At 39.9% G+C, this 21,445-nt stretch overlaps 1 protein-coding gene across 3 annotated transcripts in view; it reads left to right on the top strand.

The window, feature by feature from the left end:
• Nucleotides 1-21,445, top strand: part of arhgap21a (Rho GTPase activating protein 21a) — a 106,847-nt gene that overhangs the window by 48,342 nt on the left and 37,060 nt on the right. For 2 of the 3 annotated variants that reach the window (XM_082545868.1, XM_082545867.1), the window contains exons 1-3: nt 439-1,028; nt 5,526-5,714; nt 9,326-9,347. In XM_082545868.1, coding sequence (XP_082401994.1) covers nt 717-1,028; nt 5,526-5,714; nt 9,326-9,347 — 523 coding nt within the window. In that variant the 5' untranslated portion in view covers nt 439-716. Of the gene's footprint in view, nt 1-438; nt 1,029-5,525; nt 5,715-9,325; nt 9,348-21,445 lie in introns of those variants that run through there. The other variant, XM_082545869.1, reaches the window with a different exon arrangement.

Genomic DNA, 21,445 nt, shown 5'->3' with positions numbered 1-21,445 from the left:
AGGCATGTAAAGGTGGGTGGATTATTATTAGTACATTTTTGTGGGTTATAGATTTCTCTGGACTATATATATTTCCTTATCTGCCTTAGGCCCACTTGCCTCCTTCCAAAGATGAAGTTGTTCATTTTTCCTGTCAGATAACTTGAAAAACTTTCAGAAACTTTAAATTTGAGAACATTTTTTCTTTCCTTTGACTTGTGTGCGCCTTTTGTTTTCTCCTTTTATTTGTTCTTATGATTTATTGATTGCCCTCGGCACGTGTTGGTGCATGCGCGAGTTGGCAAGCGCACAACTAAAAGTTTTAAGGGGGTTTGCTGTGGGAGAGAAGAGTGAGAGAGAGAGAGATGAAGGGGACTGGAAAGGAGGAGAATTCACTTCAGGCTGCCTGAAAGTGTGTGTGTGTCTGTGTGTGTGTGCATACTTCAAGGAGAGTTTTGTGTGGTAAGTGGGTGGGTGCGTCAGTTAGTCGGCCTGGGCTCTCTGCAGTGCGCTCAGCCGCTGTGCTCTCCTCTCGGCTGACTGGAAACATCATGTATCTCTTGGACGCTTATAGGAACAGCCTTGTTTCCCCAGACTGAGACCAGAACAGACCGAGGAAGAGAGACGCAGCAAAATGAGCTTTGCTAGAAACTTGAAGTAGAATATCCAGAAGAAAAGACACACAAACAGGGGCATTTTTTGAAGGCAGTTTTCATCTATTCGGTCTTGGCTATGCCATGCTGGCCCAGAGGAACGGGCTCCCTCCAGGCTGTAAGCCAGCTCACCTGAAGGATCACCCTGATCTACGGGATGTGGATGTGAAATCCCAGGGTTGTTGTTCTCTCTCTCCTTCCCCATCTTCCGGAGGATGCCCTTGGGCTCGACTAGCGGGTGTGGATGGCTGCTTGTCAGAGCCATACTGTCTTTGGTTCCAGCTTTTGGCCAGAGCCTACTGGGGCGAAGTGGAACTGGGGCTCACCAGTCCCAACCGCAACGTGTCCTGGGCTCGGCTTCGAGAAGCCTCCAGGAAGAACTGCGTCCGATCTCGGGTAAGGAGTGGGTGTACATGTGCATGAGAGCATCCTGGAGAGCATCTTGGCAATTTGAGATTGTGAAGAGTGGAGCTGTGCTCGAGTTTTGAGGCGCTGGGGGATAACCAAACTCCCTAAAAAATGTGTTTAAGGCATATCTGGCAGAGGCATATAGGTTTACATAGGAAGCATCTGAGCGGGGAGGAGAGGTTAGGGGCAGCTACACTTTGTTGTACTGTCTGAGGAATTTTGTGTGCGTCATCCTGCTCCCCAACAGCAGGGTAGTCCTGTTTCACTGACCGATATCTCTGGTAATGTGAGTGTGTCTCTGTGTGTTTGGGTTAGGTTTCGTTTATTGTTATTGGTCCCTAGGGTAGATTCAGAATGATATTGTCAGGGGACAATATTGTTTTTGGTTCCATCTGCACCTCATATTTTCACGATTATTTTCTTAAATATAACCATGACAGCAGCCATTCTTTATTTTCTGTGGAGTGGGCTAAACCTTAGTGAAATGAAGTCAACCGTTGCGCTGCCAAATTAGGGAATTAAAGGCATATTTTCCTATGATAGAGTGAATAAGGATTACTAATGTTAGAGCCTGTGGGGAGAGAAGTTTGGAAAGAAAACGAAGACAGTATGAAAGCTGCAGAGTGTGACTCACACACTTTTTTTAAGAAAAGGAAAGAAAACTGAGTCCACAAGTAATGCCATTTAGATTTGGTCAAACTGCATATACATAAAGAAGCGGGAACAGGTTTGGAAATGTACTTTGATGTCTGTGTTGCCATATGGTACCAGAGCCTGCAGCAAGCCCTCAGCGTGCACATAATGGTGAGTGTTTTGATGAACAGATTGCATGCATAATTGATTAGTATTTATCAGGTAATTGTGAGCTTGTTTAGAAAAGATTTATAGCATTATACATTTCAAATATCTAGACAGTAATAGTTTCCCTTCTATCCTGCTTCTCTTTTTTCTATAATTCAGTAGTAAGAAAAATAAAGCTTTGCCATAGGCATTTAAGCCTAATAGCTCAACTATTGCATAATGCGAATTTAAATTTTAAACACGAAATCAAAACAAACAGCTGAGTTGCACTGCGTCAGCTCTTTTCCCTCTTCTCCTCTGGTTACATTATGGACTGTGGCTTACATCCAGCTCCACACCACTGGATATTGGTGGTGATTTCACCAGTCATACCATTAGGCCCACACCCATCCCACTCTCTGGAGGTTTCTACATGTGCTGCTCCCAGGCAGACAGGCAGGAGAGAGGAAAGAGGAACCAGAGAAACAATGTCTTTGTTTTGGATCCATACCTAAGCCGTATTTTGGTAGGAGAAGAGCCTGTGGAGAGATCTGGGTTGAGGCTGAAACTCTTGGCAGGCTCCCGCATCCTGGAACGACTATGGTAGTGTTAGCAGTAACCGCTAACGCACGCCCTGTGGTGCAGTGGTTCAGCTCCATCGTTACTTTGGTGATGGATGTGACAGGAGTCTCGCTGCTCAGACAGCACCAGGAAAGATCGCTTATGCCGTCATACTGAGTCGCTGTGATTGAGACGATAAAATATTTCCTATTGCTTGAACAAGGTGCAATGTTAGTACTGTTGTAAAGGTTACAAAAATAGTTTGAAAATTTACTTTGGACTAAGCAAAAGATCATTACTTGTGATTTAATGCTTCGTAGTTGATTTTAACACACCAAGCATTGGAAGAGAAGCTCATTTGTACTCTTTTACTCAAAAGTGCGGCTATTTCCTCCTCCATCAGTACTTTATTAATGGTATTGTGGGAAAATTTGAAAGATGAAAGGCTGATCGCTCATGGTGTTCAGCTCTTTCCCTGTGTCCTGTCTCATCATGAGAAGACAGAGCAACAGAGTTGCACCCACTCCGGGTGTCTGCATCTCTTTCAGTGGAAGGATGAGGAGAATGATGGACCTCCATCTCCTTTGTTTTTTTTTGATGGAGGCAGTCTTCAATCAGTCTAACACCTAAATCCAGTCTGCGGCTCGTATTAGATGAGAAATAAATTACTTCACCCCTCCAGTATGTTGTGGTACTTTCTGCCACCAAATCTTCTTCAGTCCTCAATGGTTATTTTGCTATGTGGGCATGTAAATAAAGTTTTTCTACAGCTGTGCATCCAAGAATTCTTACAAAAACTCTTGCATCAGACGAAATGATTTTATATCAGATAGACTTCTCTTGTAGATTAGAAATAACATTAGAAGTTCCAGCAATGTTGCAGCATGAACAGATGGCAGTAAGATAATTAAGCCTTATTTCCTTCCTGTAATGTGGCTATTCATTATGAACACAGTATCGAGTCAGCCAAACACCGTGTGATATACTTAGTCGCTACTTTGGTTTCAATTGAGTCGAAATTGGAAAACAAGTAAATACTACTCAAATTTTCCCAGTAATATTCTCAGTGCTCCAAAAACTTAGTTTCACTTAATAGTCCAAAAGTTTAGGAATGGTTAAGGAATCGCAACAGATTACTAATTATTGAGTAATTAACTAATAATAACAATGATACTAACTAATAATGCACTATTAAAGCTAATAATGTTTAATAGTTTTTAGGACTTTGCTGTATGTTATGTTCATCTATATACATGCATATCTCCTTTTTTTCCACATAATGCTCTTGAAAAATGTATTGGCTCACAAACCGATCACATTTCATCAACATGCAACCCTAGATCTATAAGCCCAGATATGAACAACCACACAGCCTTTCTGCACATACAGTTTTAATTTTCATCTTCAGAAAATGAGCATGGTGTGCAGTCAGTGACGCACTGTGTTATCATCTCGGCTACACTTTCTTTTTCCCCCCCCTTATACAACGATTAAAGTGAGAGTTTTGCAGCTCATGTGCCACATGTGTTGTGTTACGTAGGCATAACTGTAATGTTACGCAACATGAGAGCTGCCAGCATTTAAAAAGGTTGTTTTGGGTTTTTTTTTTATCTTGTGCTAGTCACAGTTGGTATGTAGAAGATAAGTCTGTCATCACGCAAGTATGTCAAATAGCCCTGCAAAGCCCCGAATGTGCAATAACTGAAGCCATATGTACTGTATGGCTGTGTGGAGGTTGAGGAAGCAGAAAAAGGCTTAAATGACAGTCCTGATTATTTTGACAGATACTGTGATTTCTGACATTAACCACAACCCAAGAACAAAATCTTTTTACTGTTTTTAGTCAGAATTTCAACTGTTTTAAACAAAAACATGTGCCCGAAATGAGGTCTTAATCAACAGCTTTCACAGAGTTTGATGAATTTCTCACCATTTTGGCAGATCGTATTGATAATTTTATATTTGAGACATTTTGAGCTGGAGTGCAAAATGTCAGTGAAGTCAAAGTTTAGAAAAGTCCATAAAACAAAACCAAAATAATCCCCTTACGAGCTTCAGGTGCTTTGGTGGAAGTAATCATAAAAATATGTAGCTGTTTGACTTCCCACAGATGTTATATTACAGATTTACTGAATGTTAATCATCCACTGCGATGGTGTTAATCTTCCAAAGTGTTTGTGATGAGAGGAACAAAGAAAGATATTCAACAGCTCTTTTTTCAGGTGGCAGTTATTTATGAAGTATTACTTAACATGAAAACACACTGAACTAACAGTGAACCCTCTTGTTGACTCTATCTTCCTGTTTCTGAAACCACAAAATGACCCGGTGTTATTCAGCTGGAACAACCTGCTCCTCTGTGATACCTGTGAAGAATCGCCAACAAGGGATTTCTCGTGTTTTTACATCAAGTTGATGAATAAGATCTGTGCATAGCCATGGGCAGTTTTTTTTTAAAAGTAAAAACACACTTCTCTTTGTTTGACCAAAAACCACTTTGCTTTACACAATTATCGGGGGTGTTGTTAGCGGAGTGAGTGCTCTTTTATGTGGCTCTTAGTTTGTTCTGACTCTGAAATAGCAGATTTCATATCTGATAATGCAGAACAACATCTGCAGCAGGGATTTCCACTCATTTTTAGGGGTGAGGTTATGATCAATTATGCAATTTTTTTTGTTTAGTTTTCATGTTAAAAACAAATTCTCAGTCAAGCTATACTTACAATCTTAGACATTTAACGGGAACCTATTATCCTAATTCGTGCCTGTTTTTATTTTTGCACTCTACTAGTCTAGTTTTCTATTAGTGGTGCATCCCCTCAGCTCATTAACTGTTTGAAATAAGCTGTTTTAGTTCCTCTTCCTTTAAGCCACCTTTGTAGTGATTGGCTGGAATAAGTAAACAGCTCATTAACGACCTCGGAAAAAAGCGAAACCAGTGGTGCTGACGTCAGCTACCGAGCAAATTCCTATTTTAAGAAGAAAGTGAAACCATATCATTAACCTAACACTAGAAAATTAGTTTGTAAAACGTCAAGCTAATGTTTTAAAGACCTCCTTTCTAGTATTTATGTCCGGCTTCCACCTGCACTTTCTGTTCTGAAGATAAACACTCAAGTTCCTGTTTGTTTTTCCTCTTTTCAGGCCAAGCAGAAGGATGGGCGGGATCAGAGCGAGGCGTCAGCCGCCGCTTCTCCCGGAGTGGACGACGAGCCTTTTTCCTGGCCGGGGCCCAAGACGCTTCGCCTGCGCCGGACATCCCAGGGCTTCGGCTTCACACTGCGACACTTTATCGTCTACCCGCCTGAGTCTGCCGTCCACAACTCACTAAAGGTCAATGAATATCTCTGACCTCTCTGGTGACATTAATATATTAAAAAAAAAACTCCCAATACAACCAACCGAAGAAGGATCTCACTTAATTTAAAATAAAGATGCCTGCATAAAAGGTTATTGGTTGATCAAACTTGGGGATCTGATATCAGGCCTTTGGTATTTTTGAGGCATGTTAAACTTGGTTTCATATATAAACATTCAGGAGATCTTTTAGACTTTGTTTTAGCTTCTGTTATACTGCATCCACATTTTATTGGACAATATTGATATTAAAGACATTTTTAAAGTTTTATACTTGGAGGAACTTCAACTTCAGTGTTTTCATCCTTTTATTAGTCTTTTTTTATCTTTCTTTTACGTTAAATAGCTTTATGGTAGCCACACTGATTAGTGATCATCACATTTGCGTGAGACTAGAAAAATACATAATCCCAGTTCTTTTAACTGCCAAGAAAAAGCAGCTGGGTTTGTTTTAACACAGTCATATATGCAAATGATAGCACATTCTCTTTAAATTCAAAAGTTTTACATATTAGTAGATAAGAAAAAAATATGCGATTCCCAGCAAATCTTAAATTTATGGTATTACAACATCAGAAGAACAACACTACAGGATGTATCACACCCTGCCAAGCCAAAATGCAGTTTTATGTGGAAGGTGCAATAAGTAGCTGCCAGGAGTATTCAGGTGTGTAAACACAGTGCTGAGAGAGAAAGACATCTTAAAAACTAATTTTAAAGAATAAACCTTTGCTGCTCACCAACCTGGGAAGGCTTATGAGGCCATTTCCATACAATTTGAAGTCCATCATTCTATAGAGAGAAACCTACAGATGTAGGATAGAAATTCAACATTTAATACAGTTAGCAAATTTTCCCAAGATTGGACGTCCCGACATATTCACCCCAATGCTCAGAGAAACTACAAAAAACCCTAAAGCTGCATGTCAGACTCTGTAGGGCTCACTTTGGACAGCACACTGAACAAGTATGGATTGTTTGGAAGTGGCCAGAAGAAAACCTCTTCTCTCTAAAGAGAACATGGCACAGCTTAGGTTTGCAAATTTGCTTCTGAGGAGACCACAAGACCTCTTGAACAATGTGGAGACAGAGCTCCGCGTTTGGGGAAAACCAACGACAACATATTAACACAAATGCCCCATACCAACTGTCAAGCACAGAGGTGGAGAGGTGATGATTTAAGCTTGTTTTGCAGCCACAGGACCTGGATACTATTAAAAACTCCATGAAGCCCAACTCAGGTCATATTAAAAGATTCTCCCAAGTCTTTTTTTAACTGGCACAGATAAAAAATGTCATATTTTCCCTCCAAAACGTCTGCTCTGGCCTTCTCCAAAATATAGATTAAGGGTTAAAGTTAGAGGTGCCAAATACGATGACTTAAACCTCAGAGGGCTAATCTTGTTCTTTTTTAAAAAATAATCAAATTAATAAAAATGTAACATTTTTGTTATTCTCCTGAAAGTTGTTGATTATTTTCTTTATCCAAGCCATAAAAGTGTTCCAACTGTGTTAAGAGGAAAAGATTTATTGGATTTATAAATGTAACGACAGTGTCTAAAATAAAAATGTGAAAAACAGTGTCCAGAAATGGCATGCTAAAAATAAAGCACATATCTTTCATACAAACTTTTGCCACTTTTAAAGTGTGGACAAAAGTCAAAGAGCTGCTTGGAATTAGTTTGCAGTTCGGCATCTGCTTTTGTAAGAGCGTTATGGAAAACTGGAAGCTCCGCCATCACAGACACCAACCTCACTGTGTTTTAGTTAAACTCTAATGTTAATATTCCTGTGTAGTGTTAGTTATGTTCAACAGCAGGGGTTTTAGCCATGCCTCACTTCTTTGATCCCACCTAGGAACTCTGCCAGCCATCCTCTAGATAACATCAGGACCAATCTGCCCTTTGGTATTAATCCAGTCGTTGCAGTGCTTCCGGCTCTGAATGGGCACAGACTAACATGGGGTAAAGGGCTCTGGCTGCACACATAGGTCTCCTTTAATGGGAAAATGTGCCGATGTTTTGAGTCAGTTCACTCAAAGCTTATCATAGCATGCCTCTTATTAGTTTTTGTAAGTGATAATTCTGGATAAGTTGCGTTTACTTTCCTCTGAAGTCTATTTTGACAACCTCTTGTTTTTGCACAGAAGGATTTCCTACAAAGTCAGCATAGCATGTTCTGTTTATAGCTTTTGGCTTCGGTTCTGCATGTTGAAAGAGAAACTGTGGCACGACAGTTAGGATTTTCAGACTTTTATGAAACCAGAGAGATAGACAGATTCTCCCAGAGGTCTTCTTGGGTATCACAGTGTTGTTTCGGGCACTTTCAAGTCCAGTCTGGGTCTACTTGTTTTTTCTGTGATCTTGCTGTAACATTTTCAATATGGAGCTGGCATTAGAAAGAAAACTCGAGGCACTAATGTCGTCTCCCACACTTGGCAATTAGCACTTTTCTCTCTGTTCTTTTAGTTATGTTGGTGTAAAGAATTACAAGCTGTTTCGCAAGATTTCTCTTCCTTTTAGCTCAGTGAAAAAGCATTCAGAATGAAACATTACATTTGACCATAACGAGCTCTTCTATTACATAACCTTAGCCGACAAGAGGACAGTTAAAAAGGAGCTCATGCCTGTACATCCATCACTTCTTCTCATTGTAATTACTTTTAGAGTCTTGGATTCGAGTTCTTGACTAATCGCAATGTGAGGATATTGGAGTTAGTTTGAAGAGGGTCAGGCCGTCTTAAGCAAAGCCTTGGGAGAGCAGGGTGACTTAGAGGGTACATGCAGAACATGTGTGTCACAGAGCGGAGGTGGATTAAAGCAGAAGTGTGTGGGCTCTGAAGGAAATAACAGTTTTATGTGTTAAATAAGTGGAAAAACACAAGCATGGCTATGAAATGTGTTTCCTTTAGTCTAAACTGTTTAAGAGATTGTTGTTGTAATCTTCACTTTCATTGGCAATCACTGTAGTCCCTCACCTAAAACTTCAGAAAAGGAAATGCTTCGACCGTGCACACAGCGTAAGACGTACCTGCACGCTTACTTTGGTTTCTCAGCTCTTGAGTCTATCATAGTAAGATTTGCCAGCGTTTTTGTGCTTCACAAGTAGTTCATTTTTGTTACTTTCATTTTTGGAAACGTTTGTGAGTAAACATGGGGTGTGGTGATACGTTGAAGTTTTCCGAGCACCTGCTATAAGTCCAACAACCACAGTTTGATGCTACACTTGCGTTCCCCACAACCCACATGATGTCTGTGTACACATTTCCATTTTAGCATCACAGAACAAAAACAAAAAGGCACCATCGTATGGTGGTATTCAGCTCTGTGCTTCATTACACAAAACTGTATTTATAAGCTGAATTCTCACGAAAGCATATTAGCATATTAGATATAGGCTAATATTTAGCATAGGATGGGTATTGATGATTGACATGAGAAATGATCTGCATTTGTGTTTACAGAGTCTTTCTTGGCTTCTCCGAATGAAATGCAGTGGAGATATATGCCAATATAAAAGAATATTAAGAAATAATCAACAGAGGAAAATGCTGATGCTTATTTTCTCTTTTTTCTTTCCTCTACCAGGATGAAGAAAATGGCAGCAGAGGTAAGTCAGAGAGTATATTATCAAATTCTGCATGCATTAGATGTGCACTGTGAGCTGGACCTCAGGTGTTGCATGAGGGAGATGCACACAAACCATTTCCTTGCAGCTCTCCATCACAAGCCCCCTTGAATGATTATCTAATTAGGATTGACAGTCCATTACTCTAATGTGTTCTTGCTTTGCGTGGATAGAATTAATGCATTTTCAAGTCTTTGTTAGAGCATCACATTAACACTAGGAGTTGAATCTCATTGAGTGCCTTATAAAAGCACAGTTTTCACCCAGGAGTGGTTGTAAAACATTTAGAAAAACAACACGTTAAAGGCGAAGGTGTCTTTCCTGCACGCTGTGTGGCAGTAGGGTGGCTTTGTGCTGCACTTTTGCATTTCAAGCCCTCACTCTTTAGAGGGGCAGTCAGAGCTGCATGTGCCGTTGGCTTGGCAAGGCCTCAGCATTCCTTGGAGCATCCGGCTTGTCATTCCAGTCCCTCAGTATGCTGCTCACGTCTGCAGCCCAGCATGAATGTAGGAGGGTCGCTCTGCTGCTCTTCATCAAAAGCCTTCCTAAGCAGGCCTTGTCTGTATATAGAAACACAATGCTTGTTTACATGGACTCCTATTGTTACACACAGACAGGACAGCTACAGCGCACTCTTAAAGAAATAATCCAAAGCATTTTTATTGCTGCACATATCTGTGTTTTTCTAAGACATCAGTTTATTTAGTCTTCTGTATTTACTCATCTAAGATTTCCTTTTAAAAACAAAGTTGTGTATTTTTAAACTGAAGTAAACATGGAAATTTGAGAAGATAACCACAATTAGATGTTTGTTTAGCTTGCAGTGACCCTAAAGCCTTGCCAGACGTGTTTCAGTAAACCATTAAGGCATGAGCGGAAAGAGAAAGTGAAAAATCCAGGGTTAGGCTTTTTATAAATATGACTCTTAAATGCCTCTCAGTGGGAAATTGTGAGATTCCTGCAAGCGACCTTCATCATCTCTCTTTGCTCGTGGTGTCACATTCCTCATGCTACCCCCTCCCTACCCAGTTTAACCACTACATGCTTATCCATCCTCATTTAAAGCAGGCCTCCAAGTATTTAACACGCACGTGGGGTCTTCGCTTTGGCAAAAGGAAACCCCTTAGGGAGTAAGTGTCTGCACATTCTTTGCATGGCAGTATTATAGTTTATGAACTTTAATTTCTTTGTGTGAATTTAGCTCAAGTGCATTAGAGCAATTCCTGTTAAAACTCACTAGATGAAGAATAATGATTCTGGTCTTGAGAGCCTCTCTCCTGCTGAGCAGGAAGCCTCTTAGCTCCTCATACTAAATTCCTTTTTGTGTCTCAGAGGGCAGTGTTGATGATGCTGAAGGGTCCTAGATGTATGATATCAGGGACATCAGGGACCTCCCTGTGAGGCCTCTACAATAAGCACATAATGACTTATAAAATATTGATGTTGTGGGTTCTTAGACTGTAGTTACATACTTAAAGGCAATTTCTTATTATTATTATTATTACTATTATTACCAGTTGTAGGAATAGTAGTAGAAATTGCCTATTATGTGTTTCTATCCGAGGTCTGACATTGATTTGATGAACAGCAATCATTGTAATGCACCAATCTGAAAGTGTTTTTTGAAGCTGCCGCATGCTTGTGTTTGTTTGTGGATTTGATTTCTTGTTGACGTGTTTAAACACTTCTCGCTATCGTGACAGACAGAGCAGCCTTTGATGGTCCTGTTTTAGAGCCAGTAAGAAGCTGAATAAGATGAAAGAAGCAAAGGTAAAACGCTTTTAAGCTGACTGAGAAATTGCTTCTCGACATGGAGCTAGATATTTGAATGATAAAAGCTGACTGTGTTCAAATGGTGGAGGAGACCGGCAGTTAATTATAGGGTTGGTTATGTGTGTCACCAGATACTCTATGTTGAGGCAAGACGCTGAACACTATACTGGTGTGGACAACAGGACTCAAATTTATTGTAACGACTTCCTCTCAAATGCAGAGTTGTTGGGACTGTTTGTATCAGAAGCTTGTTTAAATTTTACACGTGGGTGGAAAAAAAAAGTCATTTAGCAAAAACTAGGCTTTAAAAATTATGTTAAATTCTAACTTTAGTTAGTTTCGTAATAAGCTGTAATGTTGAACGTCTACACTAGTCTAGTTTTTTTGCTAATAACAGTCTCCCCATCAGGATGTCTGTGGAGTCTCAAAATGTAAGGTCTTATTAGTCTACAATTGAATATTACTGTTTGGATAAAAAAATATTTAAAATGCCACAGACTTTGCTATGACGCTAAATACTGTACTGATAAATTTGATTTCTTGCATTTCTCAGTCTTTGTAAAGAACTGGTCTGGTAAACCATCTCCAATTGAGTTTTATAATGAACAGTTAGCCCCCAGTTAGTCTCTTGTCCCACAGATGTACTCCATCTGCAACTAAATGTCCTTTTACGTCCCAGTCACATAGGCCTAGAAACTGGTTAATGCAGTGGTTCCCAACCTTTTGGAGCCACGGCACATATTTCACATTAGAAAAATTACCAAACAAAAATGTCACAAAAAGCATATTGATAATTTTACCCACGCACCAGACAGCGGTACCTTTTTGAGCTTTTTTCTGACCACTACTCATGCTAGGGCCTTCATCTGGGTGGGAATTTTCTCCAGGGCCCAGGCCAGATTGACTACTTTTTCATTTCAAATATTTATCTGTTGCTATTATGCGCTGTGTCATCTCATAAAAGCATGACTATTATGTAATTTCTTCTTCCTCTTCTTCTGTGTTACTGGCAGTTGACAACCCATTTAATTAGAGCAGGTAGTTGTACTGCCCTCTAGTGGAAGGCAATATAATTGTTTTGCCCGTTACTCTCGCCAATCGCTTAGAATACGAATCAGGTGGAACCAGATACTCTTCCATGGCACACTTGATCATTTCTCGCAGCACTCACAGCAATGTTTTCAACAGGGTCCAGGAAGCATCCAGATTATACATTTTTCCCTAGCGACCAGGTTGTCACCAACCAGTCTGTAGGCTTGTGGGATTAAAACTGCTCTTATAAAAATAACAAACGATCTTCTTATGGCAGCTGATTCTGGTCTCCTCTCCATCCTTATTCTCCTTGAGTGCAGCCTTTGACACCATATCTCATCCCATTCTTCTTAGCAGATTAGCTTCTCTTGGTCTCTCTCATACTCCATTAGCCTGGTTTAAATCATACCTGTCTGACCGCACTCAGTTCATTCAATTAAAACCCTTCACTTCTCAGCCTTCTCCTTTATCTACTGGGGTGCCCCAGGGATCTGTCCTCGGGCCCCTCCTTTTCATGATTTACCTTCTTCCACTTGGACACATTTTTTGTAAATATAACATTCAGTTCCACTGCTATGCCGATGACACCCAGCTTTACCTCTCTACCAAACCCGATTCTACTCTTCCTCCACCCTCCCTCACCCTCTGCTTAGCTGAACTCAATTCCTGGTTCTCCTCCAACTTCCTTAAACTCAACAGCAATAAATCAGAACTTCTCCTGGTCGGCACTAAACGATTGCTATCCAGAATTAACGATTTTTCTCTCACTATCAATAATTCGTTGGTCCCTATCTCTCCCTCTGTGAAAAGCTTGGGTGCAGTGTTGGTCAAGTTACTTGAAAAAAGTAATCAGTAACTAATTACTGATTACTTCCCCAAAAAAGTAATCCTGTTACTTTACTGATTACTTATTTTCAAAAGTAATTAATTACTTAGTTACTTAGTTACTTTTTAAAAACACGATTTACAACCTGAATAGGTGATAAAGCGATAGATCTTTCAGCCCAATTCTACTTTTTCTGCACAATCCATCATACAAAATGTAATCAAATGGAAAAGTATCTTTTTTTAAAAACTTGTTTTATCAGTTTTAATCTTTTAACTTTATGCATCAAGCAAAAATGTAATTATATGCAACATTCTCTGACTTGAATAAATTAGTTTAACATTTAAACCTATTTTCTGCACATTCCAGCACATAAAATAAAATATTTTTTGTGTTTACATTCAGTCTTTCAAATAGATGCAAGTAAAACACAGCAGAAAATAAATAAAGTCAAAGACTCAGCGGTCCTTTTGCTCTATTTTCACCTGTAAAGCAGGACTGGGGTAGGCGGAGGTTTACCCTGGTGCAGGTGTGCTGCGGTCAGTTGAAGAATCCGCGAGTTTCTCTGTGAATTTCCCATTACGTGGTAGCGCACTCGGTGCTTGTTTAGGGGTTTTTTTTCCCTGTAAAAAGAAGTTTTCTTCCCACGCACAATGGACACTAATGTTTTTGTCACTTTTTATGGAATCAAACTCAAAGTAAGGTCAGTACTTCCACGCTTTAAACGCTGCACGCTCATGCTCTCTCCCACAATCGATATATGATCCATTGTTGATCTGCACACAGCTGTTGTCACTAACGGCGCACTCGCTTACCTCACTGTCGTGAGACATTCTCGCAAAAAAATCACGGTTTTAGTAACGCAGTAATGCAGCGTTCCTACGGGAAAGTAACGGTAATCTAATTACCGTTTTTGCAATAGTAATCCCTTACTTTACTCGTTACTTGAAAAAAGTAATCAGATTACAGTAACGCGTTACAAGTAACGCGTTACTGCCCATCTCTGCTTGGGTGTCATTCTCGATAGCACATTATCCTTTAATTCACATATCAATAATGTCACACGTGCAGCATATTTTCAACTCCGTAAAATCAATCGCCTCCGCCCTTTCCTCACTCCTCATGCCACTGCCATTCTCGTCCATAATCTTGTTATGTCTCGAATTGATTACCGTAACTCACTATTATTTGGCCTTACACAAAAATCCATTAACAAGCTCCAACGTGTCCAGAACTCTGCCGCCCGTATTATTACTAGAACTTCCTCTACCCACCACATCTCCCCAATCCTGAAGCAGCTACACTGGCTCCCGGTTAAATTTCGCATCCATTTTAAAAGAATCCTTTATACATTTAAGGCTATTCATTCTCTCTCTCCACCATACCTCTCTGATTTAGTACAGATGAACTTCCCATCCCGGTGCCTCAGATCTTCATCTTCTCTTTCTCTCCTTCCGCTCGTCTGATTACAATGGGGGGCGGGGCTTTTAGTTGCTCTGCCCCTCGACTTTGGAATTCCTTACCCCCTGACCTCAGAAATATTAGTTCATTCCCTCTTTTTAAGTCCACCCTCAAAACTCATCTGTTTAAAATTGCTTATGTTTAAACCTCTGTATGCTCCTAACTTGTATCTGTTATTCTTATTATTGTGTATATTTCCAGTTTTTGTGTTTTTATTTGTTGTACAGTGTCCTTGGGTGCTTTCAAAGGCGCGATTTTTAAATAAAATGTATTATTATTGTTATTATTATTGAGGCCTTATGCTCTGTAACCTCAGTTAGCAGCTCGATTATATCAATGTTGTATTTGGGACCTGGTAAACGACTGACGCCACATTCCAGATATCTCGGAACTTGGATGCCGGAACTTGGTAGTGACATCACACCTGAGTTTATTTTAAAAGCAACCCTTTAAAATAAAGTAGAGGGCATTGTCCACTGTTTAAGTCAGTCGTGGATGGCTTGGCTTTCTTTGACAAAAAGAAATAAATAAAATGCTGAAATGAGTCACTAAATGACATCTATATATTTTAGCTTTTGATCCTAGAAAATATTACACAGTCTTTTCCAGAAGGAGATGTTTCCTCAATTTCCTAATAATCTGTTATTTGCTGTATGTCATAAAATAGCATGCGGCAGAGAACTAAGAAGGATGAGTGCAATAAAAGACTTTGGCATGTGTTTGTGCTTCTAAACATTCGGCTTTGGAATTATTACTCACTGATGTGTTCAAATTGTGGATGTTGCTATGTGACAACCACTGATCACTATCATAGCAAACGACATACGCTCAAAAACACTCATAGCATCATCGAAAAACCATGTGAAACCCAGACAGATAATCCGTCCCATGTGCTTGGTTGTTTTAATGTTTCGAGAAAAAAAAAAAAAGATAGAATGAAAAAAAGTTGCATTCAGCTCGAGTCAGGTCTGCGAGGTTCACTGCGGCCTCCCCATCGCGCTGCACTGGAGTTTATTTGCTTGATTCCGGGCCAGGGCGTGTGATGAGTCTATTGGTGTTTAGTGGAGGAGGGAGGGGGGGAGCTGACCGCATGTCGACTAGCTGGGTGTTGCCGCTGGAAACACTTCAAACTTCTAGAAAGCAGAAACATACGCTGATGTAGATTTAGAGATACGTAAACCCTGACGTACAGAGACATAAAAACAACATGGATATTCCTTACTGTGCCTGTCTCAAATGTGGATGTGTTTATTTCCCTTCACAGCGGTTGTGTACATACCAAGCGGCTGTTATCCCAAATCGTCCTCTCTATCTCACTTCCTCTCTTCTTCCCTCCCTCTTCTGCCTGTCTCTCCCTTTCCTGTATGTCTTTTCTCTTCAGTTGTGTGTTTTAGCGAGCTGTTGAAGGGTGAAATCTGAATGAGGCGTAGTGTGCAATGCTTATGAAACTACACAGCGAGAGAAGCAACACAAAAATTTCTCCATCTGTTCAAATATTTGTTTTTCATTCAATGTGAAACTCTTTTCTCTGCAGCTTTATTTTCTCTTCAGCTTTATTTTAAAAGTCAAATTTCAGATTGTTCCCATAAATTCTGCAGAGGGAATGTAATGCAGCACAAGCAAACAGAATTCCCCTGTATTCTCCAGTGGGCTTTTTGATGCCCCACCTTTTTTAACAAAGCTACATCCAAAGTTTAATCTTTTCTCCCCCTTTTTGCTTCTCATACTGCCTTTCTTTTGATTGCTCTTTCCCTTTCTCCCCCTCTGTCTTTCCCTTTCTTTCTCTGTTTTCTCAATTCCCATAGTGACTTCTTTCCTCTGCAACTCTAGTTTCTTACAAATAGTTTTCCTGTCATGTCCTTCTTTCACCCCATTGAGCTCTCAATCAGTGTTTTTCTGCACCGACTCCACAGGCATGTATGAGTAATGGTAAATCTAACATATTATCGGTATTATTTAGCTCATACACCCACTCAAACTGAAAATGTGACATTAATTATCAGGATGATTCTTAATTGTCGAACATGAATGGTTGCCTGTCTGTGTGTGTTAGCCCTGTGACAGGCTGGTGAGCTGTCCAGGGTGTACCTCACCTCTTGCACCGGGGTAGGGCTCCAGCCCCTCACAACCCTGAACTGGATAACCAGAAGAGATTGGATCGATGGTTGAACATATTAGATATTTTGAGTATAAAAGCTGGGAAATCTAATAGGAAAAAAGGTTCTAAAAACAAGATTTTCTTGTAATTTGCCTTTTTGTCTCAAGAATTTGTTTTTACCTTTCAGAAATGTTTCTATTTTTTTAATACAAATTTAAATGTAAGTCTTTATTCTTAAAAATGTTGTTTGTTGGCCAGCCACAAATTTATTTTTTATCCATCATAATATGTTATTGAAGACTCCCATGGAGAGCCTCTGTAAACTGAAATGCAAAGCTTTGTAATTGTATCTAGCTAGTTCACAGTGCTAATGCAATAACCATTAGTCTGCCTGTGTGGACTTATGCTGTTTGGTTGTTTTCTTAGCTGTGAAAATACATGTACTGAAGTATATCACCCCACCCCCAACGCCAACTCCCCCAACTGATTTATCAGGTCCAGGTCCAATATAAACAGCCTGGTTTCACTTGTGATGATAGAGCAATGCAGACCCACCAGTGCTCAATTATAAATGCAAACAACGAACATCACTTACTGCATTATGTCAGCTCTGCAACGATTCAACATACTACTGTAAATAGATCTTTGCTGTGACTGTCTAGCTTTCTGTTGCAACAGAGAACACACAGAGCAATTGGTCTACAGGCTAATCACTTCTACCTGGCAAACATCACTTTTCCTGAAACAACAATTGTCGGTTGCAGATATAGTGAGTGAGGGAAGTTATAAATGTTCTTGTTTGACTGGTTCTAAAGTCAGTATTTTGTAAAAACAACTCTTAAATATGCACTTGATGGCTGCTTAAGCCTATTTAGGACTTCTGGGTGAAGCTATGTAAAGCCTGCTACATTGCGTACGCACGTGGCTAAGGTCCTTGCTTGTGGGAGACCCTTAGCTTTGCGCGCGGTATGTCGAGCATTCCTCTGCAACTTTGCCATTGCAACTTAAGTTGCCAATGAGGTTTGGCACATCAGGTTGATCTTCTCTCTTTCAGTCAGCTTGAAAAGTGGCAGCAGAAGGAGAGCTAGCCGGAAATGCACCAGTGCAACTAGACTGGCCAATCACAGTTGTTGTAGGCTGAAGTGACATGAGATTATGCTACATTCACAATAGGTTATGGCATAAGTTGTGATGTAGGAAAGATTAGATTTAATGCAAAAATATAAATCCCCCCATTACTTACATCGTTGTGCGTAAAAAGTGATGCAAACATTAAACAACCCAGGCAAAATCATCTGACCAGATGGCTCTGAGTCAAATGAAAAAAAAAATCCACAGAAAAGGGAAATACAAAAACAAAACAAACCCCCTTAAAAACATCAGTACATTGGTTGCCTCACAAACAGAATTAAATAAGATACTTTAAAAGCTGAATTTTACAAACTACTAACTATTTCACACTGGTAACTACAGCCAAACTCACCTCAAGAGGTAATAAAGTATATGAAAATGTCACATTTCAACCCACATGACAAGTAAATCAGTAGTTTTGATGTCACGGTGCTCCATGAGTAACACCTGCCCTTTGTACAAAATGTGCACGGTGTGATCAGTTTGCTTGGCATGTGTTTGAAAGGAGCACGACACTGAGCAGGAATTTCAAAGCTGAAGCTGTTTTGAAATTCATTCTAAGTGGATGAATTTCAAAACAGCTTCAGTTATTATAAAGCTGTGATGGTAAGATAAAATTAACTACACCTAAATGGACAAAAAGTATTATTAAACTGAATGACTCAAGCATAGATTACACCGTAATCCACCTACAAAATTGCACGTTCATGTAAAAAGAACAATTAACAGCCAACGCGAATAGCACATTTCTTGGGCTTTGCCACTCCTTCGATATTTGATTTGGTATTTTGGTTACGAAAAGGCAACGAAAGCAATAATTCACAGTACAGACCCATGAATGCAGCTTCAACATGTGTGAAGTAATTAGAAGCTCGACAGGCCTGGTTACTGTTGTTGAGTTGCAAGTGGAAAATTAGTGTTAAGGGGACAGGTTTAGCTCATTTTCCAAGAGACCCGAGACAACATTTTAGACTAAAATTACCCCATGTGCCTCCAGATGTTTGTCACTTGTTCCCTCACTTGAACTTGAACTCCCCTGGTGGATAGTTTGGCTTGTTTCACAGAAAGAAAACAAAATACTGATTTTTTTTCTTTTTGCTGTGCATGTCAGTGTAATGTCAATACATATCCGCTTTCCCCTCAGTGGATTGTGGTATGTGTGATTCTTAGAAAAAAAGTGATGGAAAGTACTCCACCACCTTCCTGCCCTGGTGAGAAAAAACACCAGACATGTTTGTGTGTAAATCTGATGTGATGAGTGGACATATGCACACAGTACTGTTAGGCATGTGTTTCTACCTCGGCGTGTGTCCCAGGTTAGGAATGCTGGAGTCCTGGAAGTAACTTATATTCTAATGATCCCAGAACTGCAGGAATCCAGCCCTGCTGGGTGTTACACATACATATTAGGTTACATTTCTTACTACATATTGTGTTGATGATATCATTACTTGGATTGTGAATAATAGTAGCATTGTATGTGGTGGCCAAATTTACCAGGAATTTGTATTTGAGGTATTTTAGAATCTGTTTGATGAAAACATGGTACTTCAGGGCGCATAAATGCTGTTTTTCTTGCTCAACCAATAGCATGTGGTCAGTCTTCATTATTCATATGTTGAAGAGGTGCAGTTTCTTTATTACAAATTAGATTTCCAGTGAAATGAACAGAAGAGAATGTTATTACTTTTATATAGTAAATACAGTAGGTCCCTTTTGAGATGTCTACATTTTAGGTTTTGATTAATATTTATGTGAAAACTTTCCGTTTTAGATTTACAGAGAGAAACTCCCTTCGCCAACTAGTGTCTTGGCAAAATTGCATAAAAGTTCAGGCGTATGGATACAAGTATAAATACTTGCAACAGCGTCAGACACTTGCATTTACATGGATTAAAGGCAGAAGTAGAAATTGATCTTGAGACATCATCATTGATGACAACAACTCTAACTCTGTGTAACTGGAATTAGAAGCTGACCAATCACAGCTTGTTTGCTCCTGACAAGCCACAACTTCAGTCAACATTCGAAACCTTAACAGTTTTCACCACTGGCCTCAAAAATACAGCAACACTCTGGCCTGTGTAGAGGTGCCACAAACACAGCTGACTCACTCCTGAGTTAACTCGAATGGTGATGACAGGGGTTTCAAGATGTATTGACATGCCCTGCTCCAGCGTGTGTTTATGTTACTGTCAGAAAGCTGTGTGGCTGTTAACAAAAACCAGTGTTTAGTGAAATAAGACTGGCCCGTCTGATGTCGGCAGCTACAAGTCGCCGCATCATTGTTGATGCAGTTTGTAAGGATGTGGGTTTGTTCAGTGTTTCAGAGAGGTCGGGGCTCGGGTACACAGGTGTTTCAGCAGAGTTTAGGCTTTCACAGTAGAGTTGTCTTTGGACTGGCTTGTGTGAACTGTGTACGTTGTTTCTTTATGGAAACTGAAGAAGGAAGGGCAGAATTACAGTATTTATTTTCATGATCTTCTGCCTTGAAGCAATTCAGTTTCTTTGAGCGCATGTTTGGCCTTAAAACAAGCTCTGCTTTTCGAGGAAGTTAGAGTTTATGGATTTATGTGCAGTGTACTTGTGCTTTGACCTTCCTGCACTATGGGGGGACTGCCTTGTGTCAGGGTCAGGCACCTCCCATTTTGATATTTCCCCAATGGAGCGGACCTGTCATAGATAACCATCTAAACTCCAGCACAGACCTTCTTATTAGTATTTGAAATGCTTACAAATGCACGAGTGACACAAGTGGTAGAGAACAGCGAGATGGACAGAGAGGCATTACGCCAGGGTTAATCCAGGGAGTGGGCAGCGGGCCCAGCCCTCTGTAGAATAACATTATCTAACCCAAAACAACGGGGGGGGCGGGGAGCTGGCCCACGCAACCAGGCCCAGCTGTGCAGCCAGGGACCTGAGCCAGACACAAGCTTGTTGAAGTCAGGAAGTAGTGCTGAAGCCTTTGACTGTAAAATTCTAGATTGGAACATAAATACAAAGGAAGAAATACAGATATTTATCTGTATTTCTTCCTTTGCTGCATATGTGCAAGCCGTAATACAGACGTAATGAATACAAAGCATCTAGCTGGAGCTAATTTGCAGCATCCATTAAGCATTTAAATCTAGGTTCAAAAAGTCAAGTGAATTACCTGATAAAACTGATTCAAACTGAAAACAACAGAAAAAACAGACTGAACGCATGTCTATGCACGTATGTCTGCTTTCCTCTTCTCTCTGACTTTGTTTCAGTTATGGAGGAAATGAACAAAAATGCATGGTATTTGGTATTTGGAGACTATTTGAACAGTGCCAAAAGGCCTTGATAAGAAGCTGTCTCGGGTTTGAATGGATTAAGATGTGTCAACATTGCGTTTCAGTTTTACATTTGTGGAACCAAAAGTACATCTGAAAGAATTGCTTCTCTAAACAAGTCAAAATAATAATATGTTAGTAATGGATTAGTCATTTAAGGACCTTTTTTCAAGCAAATGAGCTCATCCCATTCGATGTTTTCCCTTGCCTTTACATGAATAAACAGAATACCTGAAGTCATTTTTAAAGGCATTTCGTCTAATGGCTGCTTGAGGCTGGCTCAACTGTAAAATTCTCATTTTTAAAGATAAAATAAACATGTTTATTGCCTGTTATAGATCTTTTGTCTATAAGTAGTATTTTTCTTTTTAGCAGGTCAACCATTTCAGTTATATAGTATCTTAAAGCGTGGCTGCTTTAGGATTCAGACTGATTTGATATC

Source organism: Aulonocara stuartgranti, assembly GCF_965226115.1.
Source record: "Aulonocara stuartgranti genome assembly, chromosome: 9".
Lineage (NCBI taxonomy): Eukaryota > Metazoa > Chordata > Actinopteri > Cichliformes > Cichlidae > Aulonocara > Aulonocara stuartgranti.
This window is presented reverse-complemented; position numbering and strand designations above follow the sequence as displayed.